This window comes from Caenorhabditis remanei, chromosome III (genome assembly GCF_010183535.1).
Source record: "Caenorhabditis remanei strain PX506 chromosome III, whole genome shotgun sequence".
Taxonomy (NCBI): Eukaryota; Metazoa; Nematoda; class Chromadorea; order Rhabditida; family Rhabditidae; genus Caenorhabditis; species Caenorhabditis remanei.
The window spans coordinates 15,130,306-15,153,606 of record NC_071330.1 but is presented as its reverse complement, the minus strand read 5'-3'; the positions used below and the strand labels follow the sequence as shown (position 1 = coordinate 15,153,606).

General features: G+C 34.9%; 4 protein-coding genes across 4 annotated transcripts; 1 reads left to right on the top strand and 3 right to left on the bottom strand.

Annotated features, from left to right (window-relative positions):
- Positions 1-1,937: 1,937 nt before the first annotated feature.
- GCK72_011478 (uncharacterized protein) lies at positions 1,938-3,361 on the bottom strand (the record flags this gene model as incomplete). Its single annotated transcript, XM_003093625.2, has 2 exons — positions 1,938-2,067; positions 3,207-3,361. The coding sequence occupies 2 exons, from the start codon at positions 3,359-3,361 to the stop codon at positions 1,938-1,940; spliced, it is 285 nt and encodes a 94-aa protein (XP_003093673.2).
- Positions 3,362-6,245: 2,884 nt separating this feature from the next.
- GCK72_011477 (uncharacterized protein) lies at positions 6,246-10,582 on the bottom strand (the record flags this gene model as incomplete). The annotated part of the gene is made up of 4 exons (XM_003093626.2): positions 6,246-6,499; positions 7,373-7,551; positions 8,802-9,425; positions 10,461-10,582. 4 exons carry the CDS (start codon positions 10,580-10,582, stop codon positions 6,246-6,248), a joined length of 1,179 nt encoding a protein of 392 aa, XP_003093674.2.
- Positions 10,583-12,081: 1,499 nt separating this feature from the next.
- GCK72_011476 (uncharacterized protein) lies at positions 12,082-15,957 on the top strand (the record flags this gene model as incomplete). The annotated part of the gene is made up of 5 exons (XM_053728479.1): positions 12,082-12,279; positions 14,133-14,384; positions 14,440-14,658; positions 15,110-15,279; positions 15,774-15,957. The coding sequence occupies 5 exons, from the start codon at positions 12,082-12,084 to the stop codon at positions 15,955-15,957; spliced, it is 1,023 nt and encodes a 340-aa protein (XP_053588056.1).
- Positions 15,958-17,069: 1,112 nt separating this feature from the next.
- On the bottom strand, positions 17,070-21,156 carry GCK72_011475 (uncharacterized protein; the record flags this gene model as incomplete). Its single annotated transcript, XM_053728478.1, has 4 exons — positions 17,070-17,320; positions 18,469-18,647; positions 19,652-20,173; positions 21,056-21,156. 4 exons carry the CDS (start codon positions 21,154-21,156, stop codon positions 17,070-17,072), a joined length of 1,053 nt encoding a protein of 350 aa, XP_053588055.1.
- Positions 21,157-23,301: the final 2,145 nt, after the last annotated feature.

Here is a 23,301-nt window from a genome sequence, read left to right as displayed (position 1 = left end):
ACCAATGTCCTTCTTTTCCGGAATGGCAAACCATGTTCCATTAATTAAATGGAAAAAATCCGCATCATCGTGGCATCTTTTTGTTCCAGGGAGTGGTTGTCCGTAGGGTTCTCCAACCTTTATCCAATAGCTGTTCCACTCGTCCTCATTTGAATGGCATACGCATTTCGAATGAGCGCCGACGATGAGGGTGAAGAGCACGATGAGCCAGTGTCATAGGCCTGGAAAAAACGAAAATAAACTTTAAAAAACAAAAAATTTGTCATTTTTCGAAAATTTTGGTTCTGGCCGAGTGGTTAAGGTAGAATACCCTATCGATCAAAACGTCGGGGGTTCGATCCCCGTGGTGGTCAAAACTTTTTGAGTGTTTTTTTTCTTGTTTTTATCAAACTCTACGTGTAGAATAACATAGAAATCCGGAGTTTTCGAGTGTTTTCACCCAAAAACTGCGATTTTTTGAAAAATTTTGGTTTTGGCCGAGTGGTTATGGTTCAAACGGTCACGGGTTCGACCCCCGTGGTGGTCAAAACTTTTTGAATCTCTTTTTGCTAGTTTTTATCAAATTCTACGTGTAAAATAACCTACAAATTTAAAATTTTTGAATTTTTTCATAAAAAAATCGCGATTTTTAGAAATTTTTCGGTTCTGGCCGAGTGGTTAAGGTAGAATCCCTATGGTCGAATTCCCTATCGTTCAAAAGGTCGGGGGTTCGATCCCCGTGGTGGTCAAAACTTTTTGAATTTCTTTTTGCTTGTTTTTTTCGGGATTCACATGCTAAATAACCTCAAAATCTAGAGTTTTTGAATGTTTTCACTCAAGATTTTTCGAAAATTTTTGATTTTAAGCTAGGAGTTACTGTATCAGTTACTTACCTTTATCCACAAGCTCCATCGCCAAAATTAGAATTCAAAGAAAATCAGAGAATATTGAAGAGACGCACATTCCGTTAGTGTGTCATTGTGTCGAAATGAATTGTGAGTTGGGGGGAGCGAAGAGGGGGTCACTCTGTCTCTGATTATCTGCGTCTCCACTAGATTTCATGTATCCCTTATACTTTTATTACTCACATTACTATTACTCATAATGTGCACTTTCGAAATTTCGAAATTTGTCATTGACACCACCACAGTTGAGACGTAGATGAAGGGAGACAGTGACATCATTTCCCCCCTCTTCGCTCCCCCTGACACTAACTCAGCGTCCCCACGGTATTCAAGGTCTGTTCCTATTTTCCCAAAAAGTCCACAAGATTTTACATATTTTGAGCTAAAAATCACCTTGAAATCCTAAAAATCAACAGAGTTATGGATTTTCGAAACTTTTCGAAACTTTTCGAAAGTCTGAAAATTGCGGATACTGGCTTAAAATTTCATGCTAAACTGAAAATTGTAGCATTTTTGAAATCAGCTCGTTAAGACACTTTGAATGAGTATAATCATGACTAGGTTTGGAGCATTACGCGCCTTTCAACTCCGGGTTACTGTAGTTTTCGTGGTGAGACCCAATTTTTCCCAATTTTTCCAAACCCAGTCATGATTATACTCATTTGAAGCGTCTTTGCAAGCTGATTCAGAAACTAGAAACAATCTTAAATTTGGAGCAAAACTGATCAAGTTACAGTTAATTGAAATTTTGGAGAATTTCGAAATTTTTCGAAAATCTGTAACTTTTTGATTTTTGGAGATAATCAATTGATTTTTTAACCAGAAAATATAGAATGTGATGAACAAGATCTAAAATATATTTTGACTAATGTCTCACCACGAAAACTACAGTAACCAAAAAATCCAAAAAAAAAATTCATAATCACAACAATTTATTGTGCGTCATTTCATGTTGTCAATCAATTTTTCGCTGCGTAGCGACTCAAAATCACCAAAACTCAATGTTTTGGGTGTCATGTTCACAAAATTATCAGTAATTATAGGACTAATTAATTATTCCTCCTTGAAACAATTCGGTGGGAACAGTGAAAGCGAGTGGAATGCACCACAAATTGTGTCCCGCCATGTCCAAGTCGACTCGTGGCGGTCTTCATTGAAGAAATGTTGCAGTTTGTGGATTCGTCTGGAATTTTTTGAATTAAAAATGGAGAACTCAACTTTCTGGTTTTTTTGAGCTAAAAATCAAGAAAAACTAGGGAAAACTAAGAAAGTTACGGAATTTCGAACATTTTCGAAAATTTCTAGTTTCTTAAAGTACTGTACCTCTGTCAGATGTTTTCCAAATGTCACAAAATTTAAATTTTCAAATTTACCGTGACAGGACCTTTCAAATGAGTATAATCATGACTAGGTTTGAAGCAGTTTTACTCCTAACTTGGGTTACTGTAGTTTTCGTGGTGAGATACAATTTTATTTGAACCTAGTTGTGATTATACTTATTTTGAAGGTCTTAAAACGTAGATTCTGAAACTGAAAGTAATTTTGAATTTGGAGCAAAACTGACCAAGTTACAGTTCGTTGAAATTTTGGAGAGTTTCGAAATGTTTCGAAAATCTGTAACTTTTTAATTTTTTATTAAAATCAAATGACTTTCTAACCAAAAGATGTAGAATTGAATGAACAAGACGTGAAAACTACTTTGACTATGGTCCCACCACGGAAACTACAGTAACCCAATGAAAATCTTTATTTTTTCGTGGTTTTTGACTCAAAAATAGATATTTTTTCAGAAATTTGTTGGAAAATTCAAAAACTTCAAAAAATTCCAAGTATTTTGAACTCAAAAACACAACAATTGGACGAAAATTAAAAAAGTTAGAAAGTTTCAAAATTTTCGAAAAAATTAATTTTTTAAAGATTTTGCTGAAATTTTTCAGTTTTGAGATTAGCCTCACAAATTCATTTTTTCAGAAACAGCGCGTCAAAACTCTTTAAATTAGTATAATCATGCCCTAGTAGGGTCCCACCACGAAAACTACAGTAACCCGAAGCCCACTGGTGGAAAAATGAAAATCTCAAAATTATGTCATAATTATACTCATTTGAAAGGTCTTGTCGAGCTGATTCTAAAAAAAACAAAATCATCGAACTTGGTTCTGGTATGGGTGAGTTATAGCCAATTGAATTTTTTGTAGAATTTCGAAAAGTTTCGAAATATTTCGAAAATCCCGAACTTTCTCATTTTTCAACATTTTCACCCGATTTTTGGCTTAAAAAACGCAGAATCTTTGGAAGTTTTTCATTAAAAATACAAAAACTCACTCAATCCTCGTCTCATTCTTCCTCAACACATTATAATCCTCGGCACTCAGATCATCGGAGTGTACAGCGTTCAGTGATGCACCATAATTGATAGGCATAGTCATAATAAGTGAGACAATGGATAGTAAAAGGAAGAAGACAATTGGGAAATTCATATTATTTAATTATTTTGTTGTTCTTCACATCGAGAAGCAATTGGCGGAAGGAAATGTGATTGTCTTTTTATATCTGTGAATTCGTCATTTGACAAAGAAGGAGGAGAGAATTACGTAAAAGGATCGAAATGATAAAGTTTGGTATTTGTAAGACGCCGTGCGGACACGTGATAAGAGAAGAAAAGGGGGAACAATGTGACAATGGAAGGGTGAGAGAGATATGATGAGTGTAAACAGTTTGGCGAAAAGCATTTAGACAATGTTCTTGGCGATGAGATCATTAAATGAATGTTTTCATTTTTACAAAAGTTTGCACCTAGACACGTTTTCTCCACTCGGAGAACGTTTATTTGTCTCGCTATCAGCAACACATAAAATTTGGCCTTTTTCAGTTGAAAATGACCCAACTTTGAGTATATGTTACGGTATGATTGATTGTCACACCAATAAAACTTTTTATAGGATCATACAGATTAAAGGTAGAACTTTGTTTTTGTAGTTAACAATTTATTTATACGGATACTCCCTAGCAAGTTACATATCGACGGAGTAATTTGTATACTTGCCAACGGGGCCGACACGGTCCGCCGCGTAACTCGTGTCAAACTCAATATTATAATCTGAAATATATACGAAAATGTAGATCTCGACGAGTTCTATGTCCGTGACCTACTACGGGCCGGATGGATATTCGGTAATGTGTCCCGGGCCGGACTATAAAGCCTTTTTTGGCAGTTTTCGCGTTTGCACCAGAGTTGTTGGGAAGTAAACTCGGAAGTTAGACGGAAGTGAGTTTTATTCCGACAATATGAAACGAACTTTAAAAATATGAAGTTAATATGTTGTATTGATGGTATTACTACCCTTCGAGCATAAAAAATTCCGAAATTTTTCTTATCCCCTACCAGTAGACCTGAAAAAGTCTTCACTTCCGACTTCCGACTTCCGGGTTTCAAATTCGGCTGCTTTTTCGGGTCTACTGGCAAGGGATAAGAAAAATTTCGGAATTTTTTATGCTCGAAGGGTAGTAATACCATCAATACAACATATTAACTTCATATTTTTGAAGTTCGTTTCATATTGTCGAAATAAAACTCACTTCCGTCTAACTTCCGAGTTTACTTCCCAAAAACTCTGGTTTGCACTTTTTCAAGGCCCGCGGCACCATAGCGAATAGTCATCCGGCGTAGGTCATGGACATAGAACTCGCTGAGATCTACATTTTGGTATATATTTCAGCTCATAATATTGATATTGAAGCGAGTTACGATCCGACTCGTTTCGGCCCGGTTCGCAAGTATGTGTATTACTGTCTGAATGAAGGATATTTTTTCAAAAATATATTATACTCCGCTTGAACTTTTTGAACGTACTCTGTTGTCTCTGTCCGTCTGCTGGTTTGAAATCAAAAAACTTGCGCAAATTCGATCAATGACATTAACCAAAGTTCCCACACAATCAGTCCAAACCAATCAGTCCAACGTGCGAGAAGCGTGATCGGGGGTTCAAAATCTGTTACAATTGTTCTTTGGGTTCTTTTTGGTCTGATACTTGGTAACACTCCCAGTTGATCTTTTTAATCGGCCGGCGATCAAACTAGATCTATCTTGCTAACAAGGGAAGTCTTTGGAGACGCTGCTTCAAACGATCTATAAATTTGGTTACAGGTATTTTCGACCATGTGGAGTCCATTTCTGTCGTCAAAACCTGCTAAATGTCTCTGCGAGCCGAGTTATGAGCTCTCAAACTTTAAGCATTTGCACATGGAATTTCAAATCGGCGAATAGTGTGCGCAAAGGAGTTCTCATTCTTACAGCATTCTTCCAGATTCTTCCAGCGTCGCCGATTTGAAATTACATGGAAAAAAGCTTAACCAAATTCCAAATTCAAGAAAACATCGATAGCCAGATTCAGGAAATTGACATGTTTGCAAAAAAATTCGTGTCCCGTCACGACAACTACCGTAACCCAAAAAATTTTCCAATATATCCGTGATTATAATCATTCGAGAAGTCTTAAAACGCAAATTCAGAAACTGGAAAAAAAGTCCACAAAATTCCACACATTTTGAGCTAAAAATCACCTTGAACACTTGAAAATCAACAGAGTTATGGATTTTCGAAACTTTTCAAAAAAAAAAGAACTTTTTTTTTTGTTTGATTAATTAGACTTAAAATTTGATGCTAGACGGAGAATAAAACCATTTTTAGAATGAACTCGTTGAGACGCTTTGAATGAGTATAATCATGATGGCCAGTGTTACGGTATGCGCCTTTTAACTCCGGGTTACTGTGGTTTTCGTGGTGGGACCCAATATTTTTCCCAATTTCAACGAGTTCATTCTAAAAATGGTTTTATTCTCCGTCTAGCATCAAATTTTAAGTCTAATTAATCAAACAAAAAAAAAAGTTCTTTTTTTTTTGAAAAGTTTCGAAAATCCATAACTCTGTTGATTTTCAAGTGTTCAAGGTGATTTTTAGCTCAAAATGTGTGGAATGATTATACTCATTTGAAGCGTCTTGGCGAGCTGATTCAGAAACTAGAAGAATTTTTGAATTTGGAGCTAAACTGACCAATATACAGTTAATTAAAGTATTGGAGATTTTCAAAATGTTTCGAAAATCTATAACTTTTTTATTTTTCAACATTTTCACCAGGTTTTGGGCGCAAAAGAATCAGAATTTAACGAATTTTCTTCTAAAATTAAAATCTCTCCCAAATTCCAGATGGGTGTTGGGCAATGGCTTGGAAACAGAAGACGACTATCCATTTGAATTTTTTTTTTTGGTCATTTCTAGCTGAACGGGAAGAAATACTTTGTTTGAAATTTTATTAGTTCAATAACCATTTAATTTACATTTAAGATAATTATTTAATCAATTAATTAATTAATCTTCGGCGCCACCACAAAATCCCTCATTCCACACGCATTATTGCCCCTGGCGAGTCGCATATATCCTTGATCTCCCCAACTTGATCCCCACGAATTCTTGACGATCCAATACGGTTGATTGCCTTCGGTACCGTAACCAATTAAAGTCATCGCGTGATATCCGAGAGATTCATCGCGGCATTCATGTTCAGATGGGTTGTAGACTCCGTTCGAGTAGGCGGTGAACGAGTTGGGCACACTCATCGCTGGAAATAGGGGACAGTTTTAAAAATCCAGGAAAATGTTTTTTTCTTCAAAAAGTCTACAAAATTCCACACATTTTGAGCTAAAAATTCACTTCGAAATCTTAAAAATCAACAAAGTTATGGATTTTCGAAAAATTTCGAAAATCCAAAAAAATCGTTTTTTGAAAACTGCTGAATCTGGCTTAATTCTTTATGCTAGACGAAAAATGACAACATTTTCACAATCAGCGCATTAAGACGGTTCGAATGAGTATAATCATGACTAGGATCTGTAAATTTTGAAAATTTCGAAAAATCTGAAATTCCAGATTTGACTGAAATTTGACCTACCATTACCACGTAGAAATCATCTGAAACACAAATTTTATGAATCAGCATAACGAGAGCTTTCAGAAAAGTATAATCATGTCCAGGTTCTTCAAAAATTGGGTCTCGACGCGAAAACTACAGTAACCCGAAATTTGAAAACTACAAAAAGTACTGTAACTTGTTCAGATTTTATCCAATTTTCATGAAAATTATATTTTCAAAATCAGCGTGTTTTCAGCTTCCATTTGAGTATAATCATGACTAGGTTTGGAGCAATTTTACTCCTAACTTGGGTTACTGTAGTTTTCGTGGTGAGACCCAATTTTGTCCAAACCTAGTCGTGATTATACTCATTCAAAGCGTCTTAAAACGCAGATTCCGAAACTGATAAAATTTGTGAATTTGGAGCAAAAATAAGCAAGTTACAGTTAATTGAAATTTTGGAGATTTTCGAAAAATTTTCGAAAATCTGTAACTTTGTCATTTTTTAAGATTTCAGACTGTTTTTTAGCTTAAAAAACGCAGAATTTTCAGTTCTATCCATAAAAATGCATTTTCTCTTACCAAAAGCCACGGGACCCACACTGGCTACCCAATCCGCAATGGAATCCTCATCTCTTCCCAATGACCATCCCTCGTCGACAGTGACACGTGTCTTCCCGCCATTTATATAGCATTGATCGTGTTGAGTGCACTCATATGGATAGTCGTCTTCTGTTTCCAAGCCATTGCCCAAGACCCATCTGAAATTTGGAAGAGATTTTAATTTTAGAAGAAAATTCGTTAAATTCTGACTCTTTTGCGCCAAAAACCGGCTGAAAATGTTGAAAAATAAAAAAGTTATGGATTTTCGAAACTTTTCGAAAATCTCCAAAATTTCAATTAACTATAACTTGGTCAGTTTTGCTCCAAATTCAAAATTTTTTCCAGTTTTGGAATCTGCGTTTTAAGACCTTTCAAATGAGTATAATAACGACTAGGTTTGAACAAAATTGGGTCTCACCACGAAAACTACAGTAACCCGAGTTTAAAGGCGCATGGAGTAAAATTGCTCCAAAAATAGACATGATTATACTTTTTTGAAAGCTGAAAATGAGCTGATTATGAAAAACTTAACATCATGAGTCTTGACACAGAAGTTGATGAGATATATCAGATTTAGTGAAAATTGAACTTTCGAAATTTTTCGAAAATCCATAACTTTTTCAATTTTTGTTCAATTTAAGCGAATTTTGTCTTAATATGAGCGAAATTTTCTGTACTTTACAAGAAAAGTATTATTCTCCTATGAAAACAGTCCTAAACGTTTCAAATGTTCAAAAATTTGGAAAACTTTTAATAATGTTGATTTTTCATCAATTTCTGCCAATTTTCCGCCCGAAACTCACCCCAACGCGTACTCATTTTAATACTCATTTAAAAGATCTTGACGCGCTGATTTCAAAAATCTAACTTTTATATAAATTGGATAAAATCCGACCAAGTTACAGCAGTTTTAGTGCAGAGGCTAGAGCGCAGAGATACCAGACACTCTGCGTCTCTAACCCCAAAAATCGAAAATTTTCAGAATATAGGCATGATTATACTCAAATGAGAGGTCTCGAAACGCTGATTCTGAAAAAATAAGTTTCGTCCGATTTGGAGTAAAACCGTTTGAGATACCGCCGATTCGGTGAATTTCAGATTTCCAAAAAGTTTCGAATATTTTCGATATTTTCAGAGTATAGACATGATTATATTTTTCTGAAAGCTGAAAACACGCTGATTTTGAAAAACTAAACGTGATGAGTGTTGGCACAAAAATTGATGAGATATATCAAATTTAGTGAAAATTGGATTTTCGAAAATTTTCGAAAATCTGTAACTTTTTCAATTTTTGCTCAATTTCATCGATTTTTGGCTCAAAATAAGCAAAATTATCTGTATTTTACGGTAAAAACAAATTGAATCCTATTTTCTGCCGAATTTCAGCTCAAAAACCCCCTAAACTCACCCCAACGCTTTATCCAGAAATCCTCCTTCACACCCATAGCTCTCTCCATCACAATCCACTAATTCCTGTTCAGAAAGTGACCAAAGTGTCCCTTTTCGAATTGCATACTGTGACTCGACGGCGGCTACTGTAGCGAACGCCCAACACGATCCACACGCACCTTGATTCTTCACAGACATCACTTTTCCAGAATCCCGCCAATCGATACGCTCCGGGCGCGTCACATTCATCGGTAGATCAAAAAATTTCAGCGTGGAATTCTGAAAATTGCGTTCCAGAAGCTTCTTATCCAACAGAATCGATTTTAACTCATTTTCAGACATGTCTGAAAATTGATTGATGGAAAAATCGATATCCGGATTGCTCGATCTCAAGATTTCCAACTTTTTCAAATTCCCTCTGAAATTAAAGAATCTCTCCTTGAATTCCATCGAATTTTTGTGAATTTTCTGAAATTTTTCGTTGAATTCTTGGAATTCTTGAAGATTGGTGAAGAATTCCTGTCGTTCCACACGTTTTTGATACAGTAACCCGAGGGTTACGGTCAGGAAGAAGAGAGCGGTGAAGAAATACAAAAGTTTCCGAGAACGGGACCATTTGGAGGCGTGTCGAGGTGTGAAGTCTCTGAAAAATTGGAGGTTTTTTTCATTTTTGAGAATAGTGCTGGAAAATTCCAACGTTTTGAGCGAAAAATTACCAAAATATGTTGAAAATTTCAAAAGTTATGGATTTTCGAAAAACTTCGAAAAATTTCGAAAATCTAGAATTCTACATTTTGTTGTAACTCGGTCAGATTTAGTCAAAAATGAAAATTTTTTGCATTTTCAGATTCAGCACGCCAAGACCTTTCGAATGAGTACAATCATGCCCTAGTAGGGTCCCGCCACGAAAAGGGCCACGGGTTACTGTAGTTTTCGCGTCAAGACCCAATTCGTTTGAATATGGTCATGATTATACTTTTCTGAAAGCTCTAGACACGCTGATTCTTAAAATATAATTTTTATAAAAATTGGATTAAATCTGACCACGTTATAATACTTTTTGTAGTTTTCAAATTTTGGGTTACTGTAGTTATCGCGTCGAGACCCAATTTGCTCCAAACTAAGGCATGATTATACTTTTCTGAACCGTACCGATGAGATTAATTCAAATATTTTGTTTTCAAGCTAAAAAAAGTAGAATTTTAGTAAAAAAAAACAGCAGTTTACATTAAAAAAATATTTTTTTGAAAAATTTTGAAACTATTTTTTCCTCAATTTTTTCCTCAATTTTAATGAAATTTTTAGGAAAACCACAAATCGAGCTTTCAGAAAAGTATAATTATGACCAGATTTAGAGCAGTTTCTCTCCATGCGCCTTTAAACTCCGGGTTACTGTAGTTTTCGTGGTGAGACCCAATTTTTATCCAATTTTTTCAAACCTAGTCATGATTATACTCATTCGAAAGGTCTTAAAACGCAGATTCAGAAACTGGAAAAAATTTTGAATTTGGAGCAAAAATATGCAAGTTACAGTTAATTAAAGTTTTGAAGATTTTCGAAAAGTTTCGAAAAGTTTCGAAAATCCATAACTTTTTTATTTTTCAACATTTTCCCTCACTTTTTGGCTTAAAAAACGCAGAATTTTTTGAATTTTTATTAAAAAATAAAATAAACTCACTCTTCTTCAAACATCTCAATGTTTTCTGGCATCATTTCTTCACCACCTTCCGATTTGAAAACCAATTCGGGTTTAGGTGGCTTATCGTAGTTGTTGGAGAATATAGTCGAGGAGCTGACCATTTTTTGTTCGAATACACAAAAAAGTTTTGATCTACGCCTTAAATATCGTTGAAATGTTAGTCTTCCTCAGTCCTATCTGTTCTTCCTTATCAATTGGGTCTCTAACCGTCTAATTCTCTCATTTTTCTTGTTTTTTGTGTTTGTTGTGGAAAGATGAGTCAGGGATAGATATGAGGAATAATATTAGGAATTTGTTTTATTGCTAATTGTTGTGTCTAAAAAATGTTTGAAAATTTCCAACAAAAAAATATTTCAGAAAATTTTGCCAATAGGCACAAATTTGTTTTTTTTTCATTTTGCACACCAAAAAATGTTAACTAGTTTTCTGAGGAATTCTTGTTATTACCCGCCAAAATCCAACGCTGAACAATAGAAATATAGAAAGTTACAGATTTTCGAAACTTTTCGAAAATCTGAAGTTGACTGAATCGGTTGTTTCTCAGTCAGTTTTACTCCAAATTGAATAAAAATAAAAATTCTAAAATCTGCGTCTCGAGACCTTTCAGAAAAGTATAATCATGCCTATAATCTGAAAATATCGATTTTTGTGGTTAGAGACGCAGAGTGTCTGGTATCTCTGCACTCTAGCCTCTTCACGAAAACTACTGTAACTTTGTCAGATTTTATCCAATATTTATATAAATTATATTTTCAAAACCAGCGTATCAAGACGCTTCGAATGAGTATAACCATGCCCTAAATTTAAACAATTCGGATTATTGTAGATTTCGTGGCGGGACCCGAATTTTTTGAACATGTGTCATGATTATACTTTTTTGAAAGCTCTCGATTTCCTAAATCTTGCTATTTAAGTCTCATAGAAATTGGTCCAAAATTGACCGAGTTACAGTAGTTTTAGTCACTGAGTCAGAGGGTTATAGCGCAGAGATACCAGACACTCTGCGTCTCTGACCCTGAAAATTGATAATTTCAGAATATAGGCATGATTATACTTTTCTGAAAGCTGGAAACACGCTAAATCCAAAATAAATTAAAAGTTTTATGGAAATTAGCACAAAACTGATCGGGTTACGGTAGCTATAAATTTTTGAGATTTTCGAAAAACTGAAATTTGAGGCCTAAATTCCAAATTTTCAGAATATAGGCATGATTATACTCAAATAAAAGCTAAAAACACGCTGATTTCGAAAAACTTAACTTCCTTAGTCCCGGTACGAAAAATGATGAGATATTGCAGATTTAATGAATTTCAGATTTTCGAAAAAAAATTTGAAAATCTGTAACTTTCTCATTGTTCCCTCTATTCTATCAAATTGAAAAATAATATTATAGTGTGTTTTGTACATGAGATAGTTATCGGAAGCACATGATGAGAATTAATTTCCGTAACATTCAGAACGAAAACATGAACTAGATTCCAAAAATATGAATAGTATAGTTTCTTATAAAACCAAACACAGGAAATTATATATACATCCGTTATGCTGATTACCAGTATAAAAGCCATCAGAAGAAGATGCCAGAAGTAAACCAAAAAAATGACAGTAGTCGACTTAGCTCTCGTCTACAAGCATATTCCGAAAGTGTTCGGAACTTTGGCTTTTATCGTGAATCCCATTTTTGTCTATTTGATATTCACAGAGAAATCAACGAAATTCGGCAATTATCGGTATGTTTTGTTGTACTTTGCAATGTTCAATTTGGTCTATTCAATTGCAAATGTGGTGATTCCAATTGTGAGTTTATTCTACAGTACACAGGTGTTGTAAACTCTGGCTGTTTTCAGTTCTCTCAGAAATTGATCTTTTTTGCTTGTTTTTTTCGGGTTCTACGTGCCAAATAACCTGTAAATCTAGAGTTTTTGAGTTTTTTTCATCCAAAAATCGCGTTTTTTCGAAAATTTTGGAGTTCTGGCCGAGTGGTTGAGGTAGAATTCCCTATCGTTCAACAGGTCGGGGGTTCAATCCCCGCGGTGGTCAAAACTTTTTGAATCTTTTTTTGCTTGTTTTTTTCGGGTTCTACGTGTCAAATAACCTATAAATCTGAAGTTTTTAAGTTTTTTCATCCAAAATTCGCGAGTTTTGGAAAATTTTGGGTTCTGGCCGAGTGGCTGAGGTAGAATTTCCTATCGTTCAACAGGTCGGGGGTTCGATCCCCATAGTGGTCGAAACTTTTTGAATCTTTTTTTTTGCATGTTTTTTTCGGGTTCTACATGTCAAATAACCTATAAATCTGAAGTTTTTAAGTTTTTTAACCCGAAGTAAAATTTCTAATCCGGAAGTCGGTAGCCGGAAATGAAAAAACGGCCGGAAGTCGGAAGTCGGAAGTCGGAAGTGGACTTTTTTTGAAAATATTCCAAATTCCAAGGGAAAAATCATAAAATCAGTGGAAAATTGGTTTTTGGCTGTCGAAAAGCCTATTTTCTGTCCTATTTGACCATGTTTTCATGTATTTCTGCGAAATGTGTTCTTCCTAAATTTCACAGTGTTGGAATGACGGAAGTCGGAAGTAAAATTTTCAAAACGGAAGTCGGAAGTGGGAATTCCGTGAAACTCTTTATCCGGAAGTCGGAAGTCGGAAGTAAAAACATTTCCGGAAGTCGGAATGGCATTTTCTTATCCGGAAATCGGAAGTCGGAATTCCGCGCAACTCTGGACTATAGCAGAGTTTCATGGATTTCCGACTTCCGACTTCCGACTTCCGGATAAGAAATTTTCACTTCCATGCAACTCTGGACTTTCTTTTTCGGTTTTGATCATTAAAAGTAGTTTTATACTTTATTTATCATCAAAAACACTAGAAAAAATGACTTGGTTTTGCAAATTTTTAAATTCGGAATTCCGGATTCCGGAATTTTGAAAATTTTGTTCGGGTTCGGGGTTCCGGGTTCAGGATTCCGAAAATCGAAATATGTCATTCCGTACAGCTATGGTATAAACCAGAGTTGCGCGGAATTCAGACTTCCGACTTCCGACTTCCGTTTTGAAAATTTTACTTCCGACTTCCGTCATTCCAACACTGTGAAATTTAGGAAGGATACATTTCGCAGAAATTCATGAAAAAATGGTCAAAGAGGACAGAAAATAGGCTTTTCGACAGCCAAAAACCAATTTTTCAATGATTTTAGCGAGTTTTATGATTTTTCTCTTGGAATTGGGAATATTCGAGAAAAAATCTAATTCCGACTTCCGACTTCCGACTTCCGACTTCCGACTTCCGACTTCCGACTTCCGGACGTTTTTTCTCTTCCGACTTCAGACTTCCGGGCGTTTTTTCTCTTCCGACTTCCGACTTCCGACTTCCGGGCGTTTTTTCACTTCCGACTTCCGACTTCCGACTTCCGACTTCCGTTTTAGAAAAAATCACTTGCACACAACTCTGATATGGTCATTTTAAGAGGACAGCTCAAAAATCACTCTATTTTGATCTGAAATTGGTACTAATTTTTGTAGTTGTCAACTACAAAAATGAAGGTCTATTTTTTATCTGAATGGTTAATACATAGTTTACAATTAAAAATTGGCAAATTTCAACTGAAAACGGTCAAAGTTTACAACCGTCTACAGTACACTTATTATCTCTTTCTTAGGACATTCACAGTTACCGTTACTGTTTCTACCTCTTCATCAGCGACGGTCTTTTCGTTGAATCCACCGACTGGCATCTGTTTCTACTTTCCCTCCGATGTGCATTGGTTGCATCTAGCTATGCAGTCCTTTTGAGTCACTTCATCTATAGATATTTAGTGGTTCTTGACAGCACTTTGACAAAAGGGAACTTCCATATCTTCATGATGATGTCCTTTGGTATATTCCTGGCTTATACATCTGTCTGGCATGCGGTGAGTCATTCAGTAATATTAACAATGCAATTTTTATTATTTTTTCTATTTTCAGTCCTGCTACTTTCTGGGAAGCGCAAATCCAGAGATCAAAGAATACATCAGAGAAGATTTCGGTAAATTTTATGGGATTAACTCAACGGACAGAAATATGATATCTTGTTTATACAACGAGGGTACAGACTTCACTGTTATCCGATCTTGGTCTACTACAACTTTATGGACTTCGATATCAGCAATTTCTATTTGCGTTTTTCTAAAGTTGGCTCATATGGTAACACTATTAAAGTTTTTGTATACAGTACCGCTCAAAAGTATATTAAGCTTTGCTTTTTTTAGTTGAAAAGGTCCAGAGCGTGTCATGGTTATACTTATTGTCCCATCAAGTAGATTTTTAATGGATCATACAGATCAAAGGTAGATCTTTATTTTTGTAGTTGACAACTTTTTTGTACGGACACTCCCTAGAGAGATACAGTAATTTCTCCCTTAAATTGACCAATTTTAGTGCAAATCGTCTTAAAATGACTATAAGGAGTGTCCGTACAAAAAGTTATCAACTACAAAAATAAAGTTCTACCTTTGATCTGTATGATCCATTAAAAATCTACTTGATGGGACAATAAGTATTACCATGACACACTCTGGACCTTTTCAACTGAAAAAACCAAAACTTAACATACTTTTGAGGGGTACTGTATAACTTTAGAACTCCAAAATTCCAGATTATGAGAAAACTAGAGAACATGACTGGAAGAATCAGCAGAAAAACTTCGAGACTCCAAATTGAGCTGTTGAGAGCTCTGATTGTGCAGACTATCATTCCCATATTTGTCAGTTTCTTTCCTTGTGTCATCAGTTTTACAATTCCCATTTTCAACATGGATTTGGGACGGTTAGTGAGTTCTACAGTAACCGCTCCTGGCCGTTTTCAGTGGGAATTGTCTAATAAGAGTGTGTTACAGTAATTCTGATTGTCACACCTAGTAGGTTTTTATGGGATGATCATAAAGATCAAAAACTCCATTTCTGTAGTTGACTACTTTTTAGTACCAATTTCTGAGCAAAATAGAATGATTTTTGAGTTGTTCTCTTAAAATGACCATATCAGAGTTGTGGAAGTCGGAAGTCGGAAATGAAAAAAAAAACGCCCGGAAGTCGGTAGTTGGAAGTCGGAGGTCGGAATTAAATTTTTTCCGGAAAATTCCAAATTCCAAGAGATTATAAAATCATTGATCTTTATGATTCCATAAAAACCTACTATGTGAGACAATCAGAATTACCATGGCACACTCTTAGATAATTTCAACTGAAAACGTCCAAATCCCATTGAGTGGTACTGTACTTTTGAACGAAAACTTTTTTTAAAAATTTTTCCCAGTTATTCAGACCTATCAACTACGTTGAGGTGATTGCTCTGGGAGCTTTCGTTTTTTGTGATCCAGTTGCTATTGTTATGTGTCTTCCTGTGTTTCGTCAGCGAGTTTTGTGCAAAAAGAAGCAATTGCCAGACCGACAGATTAATAATGCAACCAGCACAACAGCAACAATTAAATTGGAACCACTAAATTAATCTTTTCTTAAAAATCAATTATTGTCATGGTGACTAAAACTTTCCAAAGTCGAATTTTCCAACTTCCACTTATAAAATAATCTCAAAATTCATGCTTTCCAAGTATTTTTACCCCAAAAATCGCAGTTTTTTGAAAAATTATGGTTTTGGCCGAGTGGTTAAGGTAGAATTCCCTATCGTTCAAAAGGTCGGGGGATCAATCCCCGCGGTGGTCAAAACTTTTTGAATCCATTTTTGCCTGTTTTTTTTTTGGGTTCTACGTGTCAAATTACCTGTGAATCTAGAGTTTTGAGTTCTTTCACCTAAAAATCGCGGTTTTTGAAAATTTTTGGCTCTGGCCGAGTGGTTATGGTTCAAAAGGTCGGGGGTTCAATCCCCATGGTAGTCGAAACTTTTTAAATTTCTTTTTGTTTGTTTTTTTGGATTTCACATGCTAAATAACCCAAAAATCTGGACTGTTTTGAGTTTTTTAACCCTAACGTCTTCGAAAAATTCATTTTATTTGTTTCTCTGGCCTCTGACTTTTTATTAAAAATACCGTATCTTTCACAGATTTTTTACAACTTTGATTAAATCAAAATTTTTGGATTCAGCGTGATATCAGCTTTCAGAAAAGTATAAACATGAGATGTTTTCAAAAAAATTTTGGTCCCACCACGAAAACTACAGGGACCCAATTTTTTTCAAACATGATCATGATTATACTCGTTTGAAAGGTCTTGACGCGCTGATTTCAAAAATCTAAATTTCGTTCAATTTGGAGCAATATTGACAAAGTTACAACAGTTTTAGTGAAGAGGTTAGAGCGCAGAGAAACCAGACACTCTGCGTCTCTAACCCCTAAAATCGATATTTTCAGAATATAGGCATGATTATACTCAAATGAAAGCTGGAAACACGCTGATTTTGAAAATCTGGGTCTCGGACGGATTTTTGTTGAATTACGGTAGATTACTAATTTTTGTGAATTTCGTAAAATTTCGAAAATCTCTAACTTTTTGATTTTTTACTATTTTTCGATGGTTTTTGGCTCAAAATGTGCAGAATCATTTGAATTTTTCAGGAAATCTATACAAATTTTATTTTAAACAAGTGTTTTCCCATCAAAGGTATCAATTAATAACCGGTGCGACGACCTTGTTCTTGAATCCACACACGTTATTCCCTCTCGCCATTCGCATGTATCCATTCTCTCCCCAATTTGGTCCCCACGAGTTCTTAACCGTCCAAAACGGTTTCCCATTGTCGATACCGTAACCAATGATGGTTATCGCGTGACCACCGATGGGACGGTTGCAGTCAGCTGGCGATGGGTTGTAGATTCCCGACTTGTAGTATAATATCGATTGGGGGACAGGCATAGCTGAAATTTTAAAAAATCGTGGTTATTTTGAGCTAAAAACGTGGAAATCTTGCCAAAAAACCAAAGAAAACGGAGCAAAATGAAAAAAGTTACAGAATTTCGAAAATTTCAAAAATTTCAAACTACCGTAACCCGGCTAGTTTTTTTGCAAGGCCTATATAATTATGATTTTTGAAATCAGCACGTGAATACGGTTCGAATGAGTATAATCATGACTAGGTTCTGTAAATTTTGAAAATTTCGAAAAATCTGAAATTCCAGATTTGACTGAAACTACCATAACCAGGTGGAAACCCCTTAAAACAAGGACTATTAAAATCAACATAACAAGAGCTTTCAGAAAAGTATAATCTTGACATGGTTTTAACAAAAATGGAGTCTCGACGCGATAACTACAGTAACCCAAAATTTGAAAACTACAAAAAGTACTGTAACTTGGTCAGATTTGATCCAATTTTTATAAAAATTACATTTTCAAAATCAGCGTGTTTCCAGCTTTCATTTGAGTTTAATCATGACTAGGTTTGGAGCAATTTTACTTCATGCGCCTTTAAACTCCGGGTTACTGTAGTTTTCGTGGTGAGACCCAATTTTTTTCAAACCTAGTCGTGATTATACTCATCTGAAAGGTCTTGAAACGCAGATTCAGAAACTGATAAAATTTTTGGATTTCGAGCAAAACTGACCAAGTTACAGTTAATTAAAATTGTTGAGATTTTCAGATTTTCGAAATGTTTCGAAAATCTGTAACTTTTTAATTTTTAAAGTTAATTAAGCGATTTTTTAAAATAAAAATGTAAATTCAGTGAAGAAAACGTAAAAAACCTTGACTGTAGTCCCACCACAAAAACTACAGTAATCCGATACTTATGGCTCGGGTTACTGTAGTTTTCGTGGTGAGACCCAATTTTTTCCAAACCTAGTTATGATTATACTCATTTAAAAGGTCTTGGAATAGAGATTCAGAAACTAAAAACATTTTTGAATTTGGAGCAAAACTGACCAAGTTACAGTCAATTGAATTTTTGAAGAATTTCGAAAAGTTTCGAAAATCCATAACTTTTTTATTTTCAAATATTTTCACCCGGTTTTTGGCTTAAAAAATGCAGGATTTTCAGATCTATCAATAAAAATGAGGTTTTCCTTACCAAAAGCGACCGGACCCACACTGGCAACCCAATCCGCAATGTAATTCTCATCTGCTGGCAGCAGGTACCCTTTGTCAACTCGAACACGTGTCTTATCTCCTCTAATTTGGCATTGATTGTGCTGAACACCCGAATACGGGTAGTCGGCTTCTGTTTCCAAACCATTGGCAATGATGAATCTAGAGTTTTTTTATTTTTAGAAAAAAAGCTTTTGGTTTTTTCGAAATTTTCGAAATGGCTGAAATATCTGAAATTACCATATCTCATTCTGTTTTGAGTTTTACTTTCTTCAAGTGATGTTTTCAGATTCATCTTGTCAAGACCTTTCAAATGAGTCTAATCATGACTACATTCTGGAAATTTCTGAAAATTTTAATTTTCGACCCAATGGAGGCTGAAATTCGAAACTTTCAGAATATAATCATGATTATACTCATTTGAAAGGCCTTGACGCGTTAATTTTAAAAATATAACTTTTGTAAAAATTGGATCAAATCTGATCAAGTTACAGCAGTTTTAGTGCAGAGGCTAGAGCGCAGAGATTCCAGACACTCTGCGTCTCTAACCCCAAAAATCAATATTTTCAGAATATACGCATGATTATACTCAAATGAAAGGTCTCGAAACGCTGATTCTGAAAAAATAAGTTTCATTCGATTTGGAGCAAAACTGACTGAGAAACAGGCGATACAGTGAATTTCAGATTTTCAAAAAGTTTAGAATATTTTCGATATTTTTAGAATATAGGCATGATTATACTTTTCTGAAAGCTGAAAACACGCTGATTTTGAAAAACTAAACGTAATGAGTGTTGGCACAAAAATTGATGAGATATATCAGATTTAGTGAAAATTGAATTTTCGAAAATTTTCGAAAATCTGTAACTTTTTTAATTTTTGCCCAATTCGAGTGATTTTTGGCTTAAAATGACCTAAATGTTTTGGGCTTGCTACTAAAAACAAAACCGGCATAAATATTCACTTAAAACTAAGCTAACCATGGGATTCTAAGCATCGCGTTTCGGAAATTTTCGAAAATTTTCGAAAATCTGTAACTTTTTCAATTCTCGCTCAATTTTATTGATTTTTGGCTTAAAATAAGCGAAATTATCTGTATTTGACGGTAAAAACAAATTGAACCCTATTTTCTGCCAATTTTCAGCTCAAAAACCCCCTAAACTCACGCCAACGCCGTATCCAAGTACCCTCCTCCACATCCAAAGCTCCGCCCATCACAATCCACCAATTCTTGTTCAGAAAGTGACCAAAGTGTCCCTTTTCGAATTGCATACTGTGATTCGACGGCGGCTACTGTAGCAAACGCCCAACACGATCCACAATTACCCTGATTCTTCACAGACATCACTTTTCCATAATTTCTCCAGTCCTTGGCCGCCGGACGGGTTTGTAGTCTTTGTAGTCTATCGGAATGTTCGAGATTTGAAGAGGAGAAAGATAAATTCAAGAATTTCAGATCCATCAATATTGGCTCATTTTGAGTGTATCGATTTTCAGAAAATTCGACTCCTGGCATCTCATCTCGAAATTTTTGAATTGCCGCTAATTTCTTACTCTCATTAACGAATTGGTTGTAAATAAACGAAAAAATAAAATAAATAATGACCAGTGACAGTATGCCGAGTACAGTGAGACATATGTAGGTGAAGATCGACTTGGATTTCGGTGTTGGTCTCGGTTGGTAAGAGCTGAAAATATAAGTTATCATTTTTAAAGGAAAGAATACAAAATTCTGCGTTTTTTGAGCTATAAAACATAACTGTGGTGTTAAAACTCAAAAAGTTAGAGATTTTCGAAAAATTTCAAAAACTTCGAAAAATTCATTTTTGACTGAAATTACAGTATCCCTGACCTCAAACGTTTCAAATATATTGTTTTCATGTTCAGGACGTCATGAGCTTTCAGAAAAGTATAATCATGCCTATATTCTGAAAATTTTTGAATTTCGGGGTTAGAGACGCAGAGTGTCTGGTATCTCTGCGCTCTAGCCTTATCACTAAAACTACCGTAACTAAGTCAGATTTGATTCCAATTTTAAAAAATGTATATATTTGAAATCAGCGCGTCAAGACCTTTCAAATGAGTATAATCATGCCCTGAATTGAAAAAATTTGGGTTACTGTAGTTTTCGTGGTGGGACCCGAATTTTTTGAAAACACGTCTTGATTATACTTTTCTGGAAGCTGAAAACGTGCTGATTCTGAAAATCATTGTTTCACAGATTGTGGAGCAAATTTGACAAAGTTACAGCAGTTTTAGTGAAAAGGCTAGAACGCAGAGATACCAGACACTCTGCGTCTCTAACCCCAAAAATCGATATTTTCAGAATATAGGCATGATTATACTTTTCTGAAAGCTCGTGGCGTCCTAAATATGAAAACAATATATTTGAAGCGTTTCGCCTCAAGGATACTGTAATTTCAGTCAAAAAAAAATTTCGAAAATCCGCAACTTTTCGGTTTTTTATTCTACATTGATGGTTTTAAGCTTAAGATACCAAAAATTTTTCAGAGATGTGGTGAAAAATAGAAACTATAATTTTTGTAGTTTGTAGCGACCGTAAAACTCACAAATCTCTCAAAAACTCCTCACGAACTCCCGATTTTTCAGAATCCAACAGATTTTCTCCGTTTTTTTGGAAATTCGGGTTGAATACAGTGCCGCTGACCATTTTTAGTAAAGAAAATGGAAATTTTTGAAGAAAAAATTGGACGGCCGGATGTTTACCAGTACCGACCCCCTTTTATGTGCTCTCTATGTTTACATTTTGGACGATTCGATGACTAATTCCAGTTCTTATCAGTTTTGAAATTATTTTCTCTAAATCTCTCAATTTTATACACTATTTTTCAAGATAAGAATAACGATTAGAAAGAATTCCAAACAACAAGTTTTTTTTCTTCATTTTTATTGCTCATTCTTAGTTATAATGTGGTTTTTGAATCGAAAACAGATATTCATGCTAAAAATTTCTTGAAAATTCAAAAAGTTTTAGTTATTTTGAGTCTAAAAACGCAAAAATTGGACGAAAAATGAAAAAGTTTGAAAAATTGAAAAAATTAAAAATTTTTAAAGATTTTGCTGAAATTTTCCAGTCTTTGAGATTTGCCTTGCAATTTTATCTTTTTCAGAATCAGCGTGTTTTCAGCTTTCAGAAAAGTATAATCATGCCTATATTCTGAGAATATCGATTTTTGGGGTTAGAGACGCAGAGTGTCTGGTATCTCTGCGCTCTAGCCTCTTCACGAAAACTACTGTAACTTGGTCAGATTTTATCCCGATTTCAAGAAATGTATATATTTGAAATCAGCGCGTCAAGACCTTTCAAATGAGTATAATCATGCCCTGTATTGAAAAATATTGGATTACTGTAATTTTCGTGGCGGGACCCAAAAATTTTGAAAACATCTCATGATTATACTTTTCTAAAAGGTGACATCACGCTGAATTTAAAAATCCTAATCTTATATCAAATTCCGCACGTTTTAAGCTAAAAATCAAGAAAATTGTTTGAAAATTCAAAAAGTTAGAGGTTTTCGAAAAAAATCGAAAATTTCGAAAATCTGAAACACAGGTAACTTGGAGTAGAGCGCTCTAAAACTGGCAAGATTATGATTTTCAGATTCAGCGCATTCTCAGCATTCATTTGAGTATAATCATGCCTATATTCTGAAAATTTTCGACTTTCGGGGTTAGAGACGCAGAGTGTCTGGTATCTCTGCGCTCTAGCCTCTTCACTAAAACTACCGTAACTCGGCTAGATTTTTTCCCAGTTTTATGAGAATTAGATTCTCGGAATCAGCGCGTCAAGACCTTTCAAATGAGTATAATCGTGACTATGTTTGAAAACTTTAGGGTTACTGTAGTTTTCGTGGCGGGACCCAAAATTTTCGGAAACATTTCATGACTATACTTTTTGGAAAGCTGACATTAAGTTGATTTCAAAAATATAACTTTTATAAAAATTGGATCAAATCTGACCAAGAAACGGTAGTTTTTGGAGTAGTGTAAGACCATCAAACATTACGTTTATTAACATTTTATTAACATTATTCGTACACATACAAAAAGTTTTCAAAATTCAAATTTCCCGCCAAAATGAAAATCGTCAATCTTCTGATTCTTTTGAATCCAAAGAATTGTGGCACATGTGAATGACAGCGTTATAATCAGCAAGTAGAACGATTCGATGGAAAATGGCTTCTTATTGATACGTCTGGCATGGCTGAAATATTGAAAAAATGAAAAAAAATGTAGAGAAACAGAATTTTGGAAATTTTCAAAAATCTCGAAATCATAATTTTTACAGTAACGCGTTCCAATTTGCTTGAAGTTTTATAAAAATTTCATTTTTGAACTCAGCTCGTCGAAACCTTTCATATGAGTATAATAATGACTAGGTTTGAAGCAAATTGGGTCTCGGCGTGAAAACTACAGTAGTCTAGATCCAGGTTACTGTAGTTTTCGCACCGAGACCCAACTTGCTTCTAACCATGTCATGATTATATTCATTCGAAGCGTCTCGATGCGTTGATTTCAAAAATTCAAAAATTTTTTATATCAAACTAAAACTGACTAAATTACAATAGGCATTGTAAATTTCAGATTTTCGAAAGTTTTCGAAAATCGATAACTTTGTGAGTTTTTGTCGGATAGAGGTGGTTTTAAGCTTAAAAAGTAGGGCTTAGTGAGTTCTAGCCGGCAAAAAAAGTTACTGGAGTAAAACTCACAATTGGGTATCGAATTTCTCGAAAAATTTCGAATTTTGACCATCCATAATTCCAAATTTCAGAAAAATTGAAATTTGTCAGAATAT